Genomic DNA, 15,118 nt, shown 5'->3' with positions numbered 1-15,118 from the left:
ATGAGATCATGTAAATGAGCACTAAATTTAACTCCTAAGCTTGCTAGTAGCTCTGGCAAAAGGAACACCACACGGGTGACATAGCGTTTTCTTTTTCTGATAAATAAAACATACCTGCATTTCAAGGAAGAAAACATTATTATTCTAAGGAAGAAGGTACTCAGCAACGAACGGGACTAAGCAAGCACAGCTCTCCCACTCCATCTCCAACATCACCAGGGCCAGGGAGTTGAAACGTGACTCAGTGAAAGACATTTCTCTCTAAAGAAGTTACTGTGGTCTGGGGCCCTGCTTGCTTGACATCTCATCTGATAAGCAGATGGAGACTCCAGAAGGGCCCGTCATCATGAATTCCATTTGATTTCTCTCTCAAATACTAGAGACTTCAACCATGCCTTGGCGAAAGTCAAATGGCTGTTGACCCTAAGGAGTGCCTGCCATGTGGACCACTCTGGAGGCTACAGAGGCCTGTCAGGGAGCCAGCCTGGTAGGGAAGTGGCAGCAGTAGCCCAGGAATGCCAGGGACATCCTGAGGGGAGGTGCAGCTTTATAACCAGTGAGAAAGCTGAGACGTGACAGATGAGCAGATATCCCTATCTGAGGGCTGAATCTTCCATCAATAAGGGGAAGTAGGAAGAAAGCATAAGTGGAAGGAGTGTGTTTCTAGAAGATGTGCATGTGCCTATTTTGAATGTTTGGGCAAGACAGTGAAATGTGAGGGGAAGCCCCATGGGAGAGTTGCACTGGCAAGCACATTTTATTTATTTTGCTATTGTGTAACAAGGAGAACTGTAAGAGAAAACTTTTATAATTAATATTTAGAGATGTGTGAAAGCTGCATATGGTGGCCAAAGAGATGCAAACTACGGCTGATAACTTCAACATCCTAGATGATGGTTATAAAATGCTTATGTGGAATTTCTGAGCTTAGAAGACAAGTGTGGGTGAATGGAAAGAAGACAAGCTATGGAGGAAGACACCTGGGTTCGGATCTTGACATTTCCCCAGCTGGCTGCACAACGGAGTGTTTGGTGACCTTTCTGAAGCCTATTCATGAAGTAGGAATAATGATACCTCAAGGCATTTTTGTGAAGATTAAAAATCATTTGCAAAGTGTCTTACATTTTCAGGAAGCTATACTGAGTCTATAAGAGCTAAACCGTTGGGATGCCAATGACACTTAGCGTTGATTTTCTTTTCCTTTCTCTTACTAAATGTTTGTTCTCTTTATCTTAAATGCACGAAGGGTTCAATCCCATTCATTAATTGGAGTAGGGCAACAAAACATCTCCTTTAACATGGTATGGGTACCCCCAGGGTATTAATGAGGGGCACTAAAGACTAGTGCACATCCAGCGTGGGGAAGACAGGGCAGAATGCATGTTCATCATCATCAGCATGAGGATCATAATGTTAAAGATATGGACATCCAGGAGTGTGGACAAACAGCATGCCCCTGATGAGGGCCCACGAGTAGGATGATGAGGGACTCACTGCAAGAACTCCTTGGAGAAGTCCTAGTCCTTATCAACCTACACACCTTCACTCACTATGTAAATAGTAAGGACAGATGAATTTCACCATAGACTTCACCCGAAGTCTTGCTGCCACTTAGGAGCTGTGAGACCTTGAGCACGCCTCATCTTTTCCTGGGATCCTCGCTGAATGCAGACTTCCTGAGCTCCAACACCAGATTTCCCGAATCTTTGGTGTGGGCCCAGCAATTTGCATTTCAGCAAGGTCATATTGTACAATAAATTGTGGGAATAAGTGTCCTTAACCTTGGCATTGTGAATTAAAGGTTGACAGGCGTTAAAATTGTCAAAATTGTTCAAAAAAAGATAGTAGTAATTCAGTTAGCTAATTTTTTTTTCCTTCTTAGTGATTTTAAAGGAATTAGTTACATATGTTAGTAAGAAAGAAAAAAAAAGCTTGGAAATAGATTTTCAAGGGGTCTCTAAAGATTACAAAGACAAGAAAACAGGATCCCCAGTCCTGAGGTTTTCTAGGGTCATCAGAGCTTGATGGAGTATCCAAGGCTCAGGGGAATTGGTTGAAAGCTTTTGAGAAAACAAAGGAACACCAAAAATGCTCTGTTGGCTCAGTCAATAATAAGGGCAGAGCTGATGGACAGACAACAGGGAAATGAGAAGGATCCGAGAAAAATGTATAGAAAACCTCTGGAGAGAGGACAGAGATTGGAGAACAGGTCTGAAATAATCAGCAGCCTGGAAGAGAAAGGACACAAACGTCCCGGAGGTTTCAGTAAGCATCAGGAATCGAGGATGACACTTGGCATCGCCCAAAACTCACCCAGATTTGGGAAATGCAGATAAACGTGTTAACAAAACACAATGTGTTAACAACTCTGAAGATGTTCCCAAGATTCCCATCCTGCAGTTACTCAATCAGACACTAATCTAGGCACTGCTGCAAAGGGACTTTGTAGATGGAACTGGTTACTAGCCAGATGACCTTAAAATACAGAAATTATCCTGGATTATGCAGTATAAACTCAATGTAATCATGTGAGCCCATAAAAGCAGAAGAGTCAGTCAAGTGACAGAGTAGGAGGCAGAAGAAATGAGGCAGAAATGGAAACCGGGGAGATTCAAAGGATGAGAAGGACATGATCTGCCATTGGAGGCTTTGAAGATGGATGAGGGGGGCAATGAGTCAAGAAATGCAGGTGGTCTTTAGAAGCTGAGACGGTCAGCCAGGATATAGGAACCTCAGTCCCACAACCGCGTGGAGCTCAAACTGGCCGACAATTTGAATGAATTTGGTAGATTATTCCCAGAGCCTCCAGATACGAGCCTTTGGTTCTGGTCTTGCGAAAATTGGAGCAAAGAAACGGGCTGAGCCAGCCCGGGCTTCTCACCCACAGAACTGCGAGATAAGAAATTTAAGCCTCTAAGTTTGTGGTAATTTATTCAAGCAGCAACAGACAACCGATAAACTCACGAAGCCTAGACTCACATTCTCCCTTACAGCCTTATTCTGTTGGTGAACCCTACGTGACACATTAGTTTGTTTGCTAGGCCCCAGATACACCAGGCACTTCACATCTTTGTCTGCTTCTGATGCTCTAAATCCAAGCCATTTAAAAAAAAAAATTTTTTTAACGTTTATTTATTTTTGAGACAGGGAGAGACAGAGCATGAACAGGGGAGGGGCAGAGAGAGAGGGAGACACAGAATCCGAAACAGGCTCCAGGCTCTGAGCTGGCAGCACAGAGCCCAACGCGGGGCTCGAACTCATGGACCGTGAGATCATGACCTGAGCTGAAGTCAGATGCTTAACCGACCAAGCCACCCAGGCACCCCAATCCAAGCCATTTTAATGTACTCATGCACCAGTATCCCAAAGCTGTTCTGGTCAACTGTCCAGGTCCTTAGTTGGTGTCATCCAGCCTGTCTTGATTTACATACTAATGATTTACATACGGATTTGGATCCCATCCTTGGTCCCCTGGCCTTAGATCTTTCTCATTGTTTGTTTGTTGGATATTCCTAGCGGGTTTCTACCCAATTCACTCCACGGTCTTCTATCAAGCCATACTACCTTGGGAAGGACTCTTATTTGTAATTCATATTCCTCTTGCCTCCCTCTCCTGGGTTTTACTTGTTGCTTGGTATAGTTAGGGAAGAGAGAAAGCACTAAGAAAATAAAGTCTGAATCTGTGACATAATTTTAAAAAAATCGCTCAAATGAGGAGAAAATATGGCAGACACACTGAAAACAGAGTGGGAATACGAAAACACAAAAACTTAATTTTTTTTCTTTAAAAACATTTTTTTCCTTAAATTTTTTTTTCCTCCCAATGGATATCAGGGGCCTCAATCTCAACACACCAGGTTTCTAATATCACTTCTGTTTTTTTCCCCCTCTAGGAAAAAAATAGCTGTGACTCTCTGAACCTTAGACAGAGAGAGAGAGACAGAGAGAGAGAGAGACAGAGAGAGCACGAGCAGGGGAGAGGGGCGGAGGAAGAGAGAATCTTAAGCAGGCTTCACGCTCAGCACGGAGCTCAATGCAGGGCTCGATCCCACAACCCTGGGATTGTGACCTGAGCTGAAATTAAGAGTCTGACGCTCAACCTACTGAGCCACCCAGGCACCCCATCTCCGTTCTTTTAAATGGGGCAATGACATTGTCAGGCAGGGCTGTGAGAAATGCTGGTGATGATGCATGTAAAGCATCTGTCATGGTGCCTGACACGCTACAGTCCTGGAGAAAATGATACCTATCACAAAACAAAATACGAGCTGCTAAACTAGATACTTCAATAAGAAAATGCGTTATCAGAAAACCAGCTAGATGATACTTAGGATATTAAGCTTTGTTATATGACTCAATTTGTCATAGGCAAAAATACGTAAAAACAAAACAAAACAAAAACAGTGAGATGAACCGGCATTAAATTGTAACAAAATCATCAACAAACCCATGTCAAAGAGTGCACATCCCTGCAAGCCTGATAAATGTTATCAGTCACGAGCTGCTTGAATTAGCCCATGAGCTTCCAGGTCTGGCATCCTCCTCCCCATCAGAGGAAGCCACTGGGAGACAGCCTGTGGCTCCTCCTGAGATCTTGCAAAGCCTCATCTGCATTGCTGACTCCATCCACATCGGACACTGTTTAGCAAGGCCCGTCTCTAGCTGGGGTTCCGTCCTCTGGGAACCGGCTAAGATCTTACAACGCGTCTTCCCTTTCTCTGTCTCGGTTTTTCACATGCACACTTGCTCTGGGCTTGCTTTGAAGAGCCGTTGGAGCAGGACTCAACCTCTCCAGCAGTTTGAGCAGCATATGGTCTTATGTTAGAAATCACAGCTCTTCAAAGCACGAGAAAATAACTTTCCGTTCTGGGTAGCGCTGTTCTTGCAAAAGGAAGCAGAGAAAACACGTTTCAACCACTGGGGGATATGGTGTTTTCATGGCCTGATAGGCTTCTGACATGACTTGCTTCTTTGATTACATTTGATGAATTGACTTCTTGGATATTTCAGGAAAAGAATGTTTTAAAAAGCGCCAAAACAAAGAGGTAGTATTAATTTGAAAATAGAAACTAGTCATATATACCGAGACACATGCCCTCTTTCTAAATTCCTCCAGCACTAAAGTTTTGTAAGGCACACAAAATTTGAGTGTTTCCTGCTGTGGTTAAGGGAAGTGAAGCCTAAGGACTTATGTAGAGAAAAGACTAATCTCTGTACAGTATGAAATGTGGCTTCTGTGAGGACGAAGTGACTGTTCGCCTTCACCAGCTGGTCGTGCACAGCCAGTGACCTCCGTGGCTGCTGAGTCCAGATGGTCCCTGGGCTGAGGGGAATGGCTCATGACTGGCTACTTGGCATCCAAAGGCTACACTAAGAATCCTGCTAGTCGTCTTCTAACGTGCAGATAAGGGCCACTGAGCAGAAGCCACAGGTTCCTAAGTATTTGCTGATGTTGTCTGCCCACTATGTGATAGTCTCCCCCTTGTTGATTCTGACAATCATCCCGTAAGGAAGCCTGTCCCACTTACTGATGAGCAGACTGACCTCACAGAGCTAACGTCAAAGGTCACACAGCTGGTACAATTTCAAGGCAGGATGCCAATGCAGATCTGACTTTGATCCCTGGGCTCCCTTTACTGTTTCACAGGGGTAAAAACTCTCCAACCAAACATTTAAAATAAAAACAATCAGGGGTGCCTGGGTGGCTCAGTGGGTCAAGTGTCTGACTTCGGTTCAGATCATGATCTCACAGTTCGTGAGTTCGAGCCCTGTGTAGGGCTCTGTGCTGACAGCTCAGAGTCTGGAACCTGCTTTAGATTCTGTGTCTCCCTTTCTCTGCCCCTCCCCTTCCCATGCTCTGTCTGTCTGTCTCTCTCTCAAAAATAAATACACATTAAAAAATAAAATAAAAACAATCATAAAAACTATCTAAAACAGGCCACCATTCCTGATGATATTTAGCTTCATCTTTCTTGATGCATGACCATGCCACGTTTCTTTAAATACAAGCATTTTTTTTCTTATGTTTTCCTTTTAAAGAACCTAGAGCCATCAGTGTTAAATGCTTTGATACCGATTGCTATGACCCGAGCTTCTGCTCCCTTTACACATCATATGCAGGGCCCTTAACTAATTTATCAAGTGGAAAGGAGAAATATTTACATAGCTGTCTACTTGGTCCAGGCACACCGTTAAGCTGCCCACATCCCTAGCCTCTACCTCTTTTTAGCCTAGTGCCACAGGTCAATCACAGAAGGAGAAATGAAGCAGCCATGCACAGAGACAGGAGCCAACTGTTACCAGAACAAAAGAAAATGATGTGTTCACGCATAAGGGAAGGATTCCTGGGTTATGCCCTGTTCCTACTTCCGAGGGCAGGCAGCTCTAAAGCAGAAGAGTTTACAGCCAGGTCAAAGCAGGAGTGCTGATTACTTCTGAAATCTGAGTCCGTAAGGGTGTGAAGGAAACAAGAACCATTACTGAGGAGAGAAAGAGGTCAGAGCTTAAATCCAAGGGCCAGGGTAAGGACAAACATGGGAGAAAGGAAGAGGGCCAGGTTTCAGAGAAGGGGAGCGAGGACCAGGCTGAGGAGTGTGGTTTGGTATGAAACCACGTGTGAGATGGGTGTTAGGACTCCCATCTCACAGTCACTAGTGTATCGTGCAGAGTAAAGAGCTATGAGTTAAGGCAGCCTGTGGGGGTGTGCTTGCTCAAAGTCAGGACTCACATTTTTATTTAGGCAGACCATTTCTTGGCGTTATGACTTCAGGCAGGTCACTGTTCATTCGTCCCTTGACAAATAAAGACGGAAATAATTGCTTAGCCATAAGGCAATTATTCGATGCCTGTCTTTGACCTAAACACTGCTGAAAATTTTAATGTTTATTTATTTGAGAGACAGAGACAGAGCATGAGAGAGAGGGAGACACAGAATCTGAAGCAGGCTCCAGGCTCTGAGCTGTCAGCACAGAGCCCAACGTGGGGCTCAAACGACAATTGTGAGATCACGACCTGAACTGAGGTCGGACGCCTCATCGATTGAGCCACCCAGGCACCCCTAAACACTGCTGAAATTTAAAAAGTAAACAAGCCATAGGTAGTCCCTATCCTCAAATTTTTTTTCTAATAAATGTAAAATATACGCTAGGTCATATGGCAGCTGTGATCTTATTTTCTTCTGTAAAAATTGTTTTTTATTGACTTCAATGCAGGTTTTAATTCTGCTATTCTGTATTTTTAGTTGTCTTTATCATCTCCTTTTTTTTTTTTTCCTCATTCCACTGGCTTTCCATCTGAGCTCACTTTTCCCCCCACTAAGTTTCTGTCCTATTTCATAGAGATGTGCCTTTAAAAACAAAACAAAAAACAAAAAAAAACACAACCTACTGAATATGCCGAGTCTTTTTAATATTTTCTTTTGGTTTCAGTAGTAAATAATTCTTTAAGAGGCCTTTCCCTGTGCTCTAATGGTACTTCTTTTTGCTTTGTATGCAACATGTTGTTTTCTAATGGACTCACTTTATTATTTCTTTATTCATTTCAACTAGAGAGCTATACATATTCAGTGCTTCCCAGCAGAGAGTACACATGATTTACTGTCTGCCCCACTCACTGCAACTTGGATATGCCTCTTCAGATCTAAAGCTAGTTGCCAGTTCCCAGAGTCTAGCAGTTTTTTTTTTTAAATATTTTTAATGTTTATTCATTTTTGAGAGACAAACATACAGAGCATGAGCAGGGGAGGGGCAGAGAGAGAGAGAGAGAGAGAGAGAGACGGTGGGTGGGGGAGAGACACAGATTCTAAAGCAGGCTCCAGGCTCTGAGCTGTCAGCACAGAGACTGATGCAGGCCTCGAACTCACGGACCACTGCGAGATCATGACCTTAGCCGAAGTTGGCACTTAACCGACTGAGCCACCGAGGCACCCCTATTTAAAAAAAAATTTTTTTTAATTAGCAGCTTCTATTTTGGGTAGCTTTGGTGGCCTCACCACTACCCGGTTTTCTACCCTTAGAACAGGCAGCAGATGTGCAAACCTATAGCCCTCCTCCAAATTCATAGCTTTTCCTAATGTTGACTCCCATTAACAGAGTTTTACTCGGGATCCTCAGAACGTAGGGCAGCAGCATTCATCCCAGATGGGTCTTCCTGCCCAGCTGGCCTCTTGGGTTGGCAGTTTTCTGATGGATTGAACTGAAAGGGAAGATAAGGTCTGGGGTTGTGGGAGAGTTCTGGGAAATTAAACTCACTGGCTGCTTCCAAAAAAGCAAAACACCCTAACCATCAGCAGCAGCATAGAGGGAGGCCTGCCCTGTTCTTAGGCTTAAAGGGACCTTGCGTTATTAAGCCAAGGAGCAGAAGGTAGGTCTAACCTCTTGCAAGGCTAGAGGTTCACTTTGCTTATATGTCATGTATTATGTTTATGAAACAAGTTCCAGCTAGTCTTTTAGATTCTAAAAATTCTTCCCAGATTCTCTCTGCGACTGTTGGTGCTGGTGTTGCTAGTTGAACGACATGTTAATTTTCAAAGTCAGTGTGAGTTTATGCCTTTTTTTTTGCATCCTCACATGTATTTTCAAATGAAGAAGAGGAAGTCTGCATCAGGTCTTACCACCCAAATGCCACATTAAAAAAAAAAAATCATTCAAAGTCAGACATCCACTGAGCGCCTGTTTTGGCTTGCACAGATACCGGCATCACAAGTATCACACTGCGTAATGTTCATGCACACACTCACATGCACGCAATAATCATCTCCCGATTTTATGTGAATTTGGGACACCCACAGTTTCTTTTTTTCTTTGTGTTCGTAGTAGGTGATCAATAATGAATGAATAACAAAGATAAGAGACAAGAGTCAACCGAGCGAAGGATAAAGAACTGGGAGAGTGTAGTGCTAGAAAGCAGAAGTACAGAGAGGGTCCAGGGCTTCTCTTGAGATTTTTTTTTTTTTTTTTTTTTTTTTTTTTTTACTACCAAGATAAAATGCTAAATGCAATCTATCATTGCTTAGATAATGATGCAGGGAACCAAACTCGGAGGCGTTCATGTTCCATGTTCTCCTCCCCTCTAGAACACTGCATTTATTATGGTTTTCCTGGTTCCAAACCCTCTTCCTTGCTTCACTCAGTGTCAATGTCACCTCCTGTCTGAAGCCTGTCCTGACCTCTGAGAATAGGCTGGGCAGTCATCTCCCACACATCTAGGGAGCCCTGGACAGTAAGTGGCACCTGCAGCTGGCATGCCCAGTATCACCTGTTTATATATTCTGTCTGCCCAGTCCCCCATCCCGACAGTAATAGTCCTGACGGTTAGAATTACATCTAGTTATTCTTATATCGCGCAGCAACTATAAAAGGCCTGTATTAGTTCAAATATTTAATTAATTAGTTGATAAGCAAATGTCTTCATAAGTAGGATAAAATGGAACCTCTTGGCTTCATTTACCTGGACATTAATATTGGTATTAAATACATATCATATGGATACTAAGAGCAGCAACCAATCTATTTAATATTAGCAAACTATTCATATGTATGTTTTTAAAGCAATACATGGTTTCTTTCTTATCTCCATGTTGACTGTCAATTAAGTACATATTAAGTACTTAGTATATGTCCAGAGAAATGTTTCAGAAGCCAAAAGAAGAAATCACATAGGTTTCCTTCTCTACTGGGAATATCCTGACAATTACAGTTGCTAAGTAGACATTCTATCAAGCACTTCCCTTCCCTCCCTTGAAACATGCTCTGTGAATATACATATTGTTGTACCTTACTGTATCTACGGCAGTGCTAGGCACTTCTAGGTAAAAAATAAAGATCTACTAAATGAGTGCTGGAGATAGTAGTCACTGCAGGTTCTGACAAAGGATAACATGACAGTAGAGATTTCAGGGTGATTAGTTTGAAGGTATCTGAAACTGAGGGAAAGAAATACTGGCAGGGGCAGTGCCTGGGTGGCTCAGTCGGTTAAGCATCTGACTTCGGCTCAGGTCATGATCTCATGGTTCGTGATCTCGAGTCCTGCATCGGGTGAGCTTGTGCCCCACTTCGGGTGAACACGAGCCCTAGTTCTCTCTGTCCCTCCCTCTCTCTCAAAAAAAAGCAAGAAATGCTGGGAGAAATTTTTAGTCCAGAATTTCCTTCCTTTTGTCTTACCAAGGTCACCTTCTCCTTCTAGTGATGTGATGTAAATTCATGGAGAGACAGCTATTCCAATGTAAGCCCAACCCAAGGCCAGTTACAAAAGGAAATCACTGTTAAGAAACAGTACATGAGATGTGAGTTATGTTTGTAAAACTTTTCAAAAAGTAAACATACTAGGATCTTCTGATACAATTGGGAGTATGTCCCTGTGTAAGAAGCCTCCTTTGGTAAGCATGTACTTAGCTGTACTTGTTATAATGAGGCAGGCGTTCATGAAAACATTCCATTGGCTCCTTTGGAATTACACTTTGGATGGACGTTACCTTTATAAGAATATCCTTACGGTGGCAATTCTTAAGTCTTTGGGTGTCAGGCTTGGTTTTAAGGAACAGAGAAAAGACACTGGGAGCCATGAGTCCTGCCATGCTGGGTATTGAAGCTGGGTATGACAGAAGTTGGCAAGAGAGGGAAGGACTTCAGATCCAAGGCCATGGGCTCCAGACCCATGATCATTTCACTCCACAGCCCTGCATTGTTCTGGGGTCATCTTATGAACTGGTCATGCTTCTTAACATCGTGAACATTTTAAAGGCCCATTACATTTGGTTTCAGGTATTTGTCTCCAGTTAAGTCACTCACTCTTGTACCCACACAAAATGTGTTCAACTCCTGTTGGTACCCAGGAGTCAGTTATCTGCAAGGGCAGCTTTCTGGCTGCAGCTTGTGGCCACATGACCCTCTCCCAACTTTCCTCTTCTGCTTCTGCAGGCCAAGTAAGGAGGCCAAGCTCATTGTCGGCGGTGCGGGCACGCTTCATGGACTCCACACAGACATAACTTTGGCTATGTCCCATTTTCTTTTCTTTTCCTGTGACTCCCCTTTTATTGGCAGAAGTTGATTGTATCAACTAGGTAATGAAAATAAAGATCAGCTCTTCCTACTGGCATCATGAAAACATTTTAAAAATCTCAATACAATCAGTCATAAAACCGTAGAATTTTGAGCCTCGAAGTTCTCAAAGCCAGCTGCCTGTTCTACCATCACTCAGTGTAAACCCTGAATTGCCAGGTTTGGCCTCCATTCTGAACTCCCACCTCCATTCACTGCACATTCTGCTTCTTGACTTCTTGGCATCTTGACATCTTCCTGGATTCTGAATGCCTGGTTTATTTTCCTATTTGTGGCCTCTCTTGGCTTCCGGGAACTGAAGTTGACTTCTATTTCTCTAGCTTGAACGTGCTTCTTCCAACCTCAAATACGATTCTCAATGGCTATACTACCTACACTCAGCCACCTAATCTCGCCTGGCCACCAGGGTGTTCTATCTTAGTTTAGGGGGCTATGAACTCTGCCACAAGTTGATCCTGGCTCCTAAAGGAGGGCCCAAAATCTTCTGTACCATCAGTGACCCCAAAGGTCACCAGCAGCTGAATTTATCCATCAGTGTAAGTTATTAATTTTCTTTTCCTTTTAGCAAAGCTTAATCTGAAATCCTAATAATGTTAACATGCACTCGGAACAGCTCTGACTCAGAGCTTGAGCAGACATGTGGTTATGGCAATCAAGACCATGGGTGGTAATATTTACCACTTATTTACCGGGCAGCCTGGGGATGGAGACAGAAAACATGACTCTGCAAACTGACGTGAATAAAAAATCACAAGGCAGGGGCTCATGACTTCCAGCCGCTCCACAGGACAAAGAGGCAGCAGTAGCTAAATGTAAGAAATACTGCTTTTAACGCTTTCAAGGTTGGCTCGGCAACAATGAGAACTTTCAGCAGCTCATCCTATGGAGCAGCAAGGGCCTTCGCAACAAGCGACGAATCTGCAAGAAGCCTGTGTGCCCTTGCCCCGCCTTGTTTATTTTTCCTCTTTTCCTTTCCCCTCACTTTGCTTCCTCCCAACTTTGTAGACCTTTGGCCTGCCTGCACCTTCGTGCAAGGACTGGCTGTTACTTACCATGCCCTTTAGTGTCAGATCTGCTAAGGGAGACCGGTTGCCATGGAAGTCTGGCCAAACATGTAAATCAACAGTGAGGAAACCCACAGGCCGAGCCTTCTTAATCAGATCCAGGTGACTGTTCAAATATGCATATACACTTTGGCATCTGGAAGAGACGTTGATTTTGTTTTCGAAAGGGGGGGTAGGGTCGGGAGGCAAACTCTTCGGCAGAAAGAAACGATCTGTACTTCCCTATCAGATCCAGAAACAAAGCAGAGTCCCCAACCTTCAGCAAAGAAACTACCCAAACCCCCAGAAACCAGCATTCTGTACTCTCAGATCATGAAGTGCCATCACCAAGAACAGGCAGCATGTCCTGGTGCAAAGCGGAAAGGCTTGGAATCGGAAGACAAGGGCCAGGAGGGGCTTTACCCCTAGTAGGTGTGTGACCATGAGAAAGTTACTCAAACTTACTGAACCACTTTCTTCGCATCTGTAAAAACAGATATCATAATCCCTGTCCAACTTACCTCATGGTTATTGTCAAGATCAAAGGAGGCTATGCATGTGAAGATACGGTATTTTGTAAACGGGACAATAGTGGACATATGTAAAGGATTTCTTAAAAATCTGCATCGCTAATTGTAACAATAATGATGGGGTGACGAGTATAAACCTAAGTTCTTGGACTCAGCATAGGAGCTGGGCCACAGGAAGTGACAGCACAGAGGAATGCAGTTAGATCAGGAATTAGGAGACTTGATTTCCTACCCAAAGGCACCAAATGGCGTCACGTTTGTTCTTGCTCCTTTCTAAGGCTCCGTCTCTTTGGATGCAGGATGAGGGAGTCACACTACCTCTCAGTCTCCACATGTCTGGGGGAGAGGGAGACAGAGGTGAGGCGACTGAGAGCTACAGTAGTCCTGGCCCTGGCCCTCTGGTAGATCCGGGCTCAGATCGGTAGCTGGGTGACATGGGCCAGTAACTCGCCCTCTGTGAACTTCAGTTATCCCATATAAAATGGGTATCATAATACCTATCTCACGGAGCTGAATCTTACTGCAAGGCACAAAGGTTAAATTTGGTCGCCCTTCCCCTCTTTAAATGTGCTTCATTCTCAAAGTCTTGTACCAACGATTCTAGAGGAAAGTGGGTTTATCAGAGGGTGGCATCCATGCCTCTTGTCACTGGTGACCTTGGAAAGATCTCATGGCTTGAACAATGGCAGGAAGAAAAGTATAGGAAATCAATGTCCAAGGAAGGGTAATATCTAAGGAACTCAAGATGACAGTATTTGAATTTCAAAAATGCTTTAGGAGTGTCGCTCAGAGATTTCTAATTCCAGTTTTGTGACACTGTGAATGTTCCCATGGAGCCCATGAAGTTCCCAAAAGTTTTCTAAACTAACATTAAAGGAAGAGGCAAACAACTAGAGCAGTGGTTTTTCAAACCCTTTTGTTAAATAAAAATTTTTCTTAATTTTTTTTAATGTTTATTTATTCTTGAGAGAGAGGCAGAATGCAAGTAGGGGAGGGGCAGAGAGAGAGGGAGACACAGAATCCGAAGCAGGCTCGAGTCTCTGAGCCATCAGCACAGAGCCTGACGCAGTGCTCAAACCCACGAATTGTGAGATCATGACGTGAGCTGAAGTTGGACGCTTAACCGACTGAGCCACCCAGGTGCCCCTGGTTAAATAAAAATTTTATGTGGAACTCCAATATAGGAAGGATAGAAAACCAAAACTGCTCCATGTAAGTGCCAGAGTGAGGGAGTATGTCTGTGTGCACGTGTGCAAGCCTATGCAAGATGCTCAAAGAAGTGAAGACAAGTGACCAAGTTCAAATTTAAACAAACCCTTCTCTGAGGGATTCTGAAGCCATATCTGTAACCCAGATCGGAAAAGACTTGTCAAAGCCCACATTTGAACTCTGCTTTAGCATGATTCTCTGACAGTGTTAGGAGAGGATCCCGGAGGCCTCCCTGGAAGGTAGGGCCGGAGCCATATACCTGGGTAGAATACGATCACATCCTGGTTTTCTATTTCCCAACTCTCGCTGCTCATGGTCCAAAAGGAACATTGACCCCAAAAGCCACAGGAACGTCCATCCGAGCCAGAATCCAGAGTCTGCACTGATTCTAGCAACATCCGACTTCAGAATACCATCACTGCACTTAAAGCGAAGGGCTTTTTTTTTTTTTTTTTAAAAAGCACACATCTATAAATCTTTTCATTTGCCTCTCAAGGAATCTCAGGGCAGGGCATTTGGTTTCAGACATCTGGGTCAATAAGAACCTATAGGCCTAATTACTATTGATTTGTCATTGTCTCATTTACCGTGGGTCTTTGCAAACAGTGAGATTCGTTTAGCCTCTTACATATATGGTCACTCATGCACTAATGAGATCCCTGGGGGACGGGCCATATGCTTACCCCTTTGACTCCTAACCTCCTCACAGCTGTATGTTTATTCTTTGAATGCGGCCATTCTCCTGCACGTTTTTCCAATTATACCTTACCATGTGTGCTATCTGAGTATATCATTCAAAATGAAATGCACTTGGAAAACATTATAATAACAAATGCACATCATTATTCACATAATTTTAACCTTACATGATGCCTTTTTTGGTTCTGACTTTGTTTCATTTTGTATTTTTTTTTTTTATTTTTTATGTTTTTATTTTTTACCAATTCCTTCTCAAATGGCGGTCTGACCTCTCCCAGCTCGGGAATCACACATCAACTGTTTCAAGTGTGTGCTTCTCCTTCCCTCTCACAACCCCCAGGCTCATGTATCTTCGGTCAGAGGGAGAAATTCCTGCTGCCCCGGTCCCACTGCATATGTTGAAGAAAACACAGTTGCAACCTTCACACAGCACATTCACTGTGTAGCAACTGGGTGGTCAGGTACACAAATTCCCTAAGCTTCATTAACTTTTCTATATTCAGGACTAATTCTTTTCCCTTACAGGCTGCTGTGAAGATTCAATATAGAGCCTCAGCACTGTACAATGAAAGGTAATGAA

The 15,118-nt window shown here is 43.5% G+C and overlaps 1 protein-coding gene across 17 annotated transcripts in view; it reads right to left on the bottom strand.

Annotated features, from left to right (window-relative positions):
• Positions 1-15,118, bottom strand: part of FGGY (FGGY carbohydrate kinase domain containing) — a 418,575-nt gene that overhangs the window by 94,063 nt on the left and 309,394 nt on the right. For all 17 annotated transcript variants that reach the window (XM_011284961.3, XM_045035922.1, XM_045035926.1 and 14 more), the window contains one exon: positions 12,110-12,257. In XM_011284961.3, coding sequence (XP_011283263.1) covers positions 12,110-12,257 — 148 coding nt within the window. The remainder of the gene's footprint in view (positions 1-12,109; positions 12,258-15,118) is intronic.

Source organism: Felis catus, chromosome C1 (assembly GCF_018350175.1).
Source record: "Felis catus isolate Fca126 chromosome C1, F.catus_Fca126_mat1.0, whole genome shotgun sequence".
Lineage (NCBI taxonomy): Eukaryota > Metazoa > Chordata > Mammalia > Carnivora > Felidae > Felis > Felis catus.
This window is presented reverse-complemented; position numbering and strand designations above follow the sequence as displayed.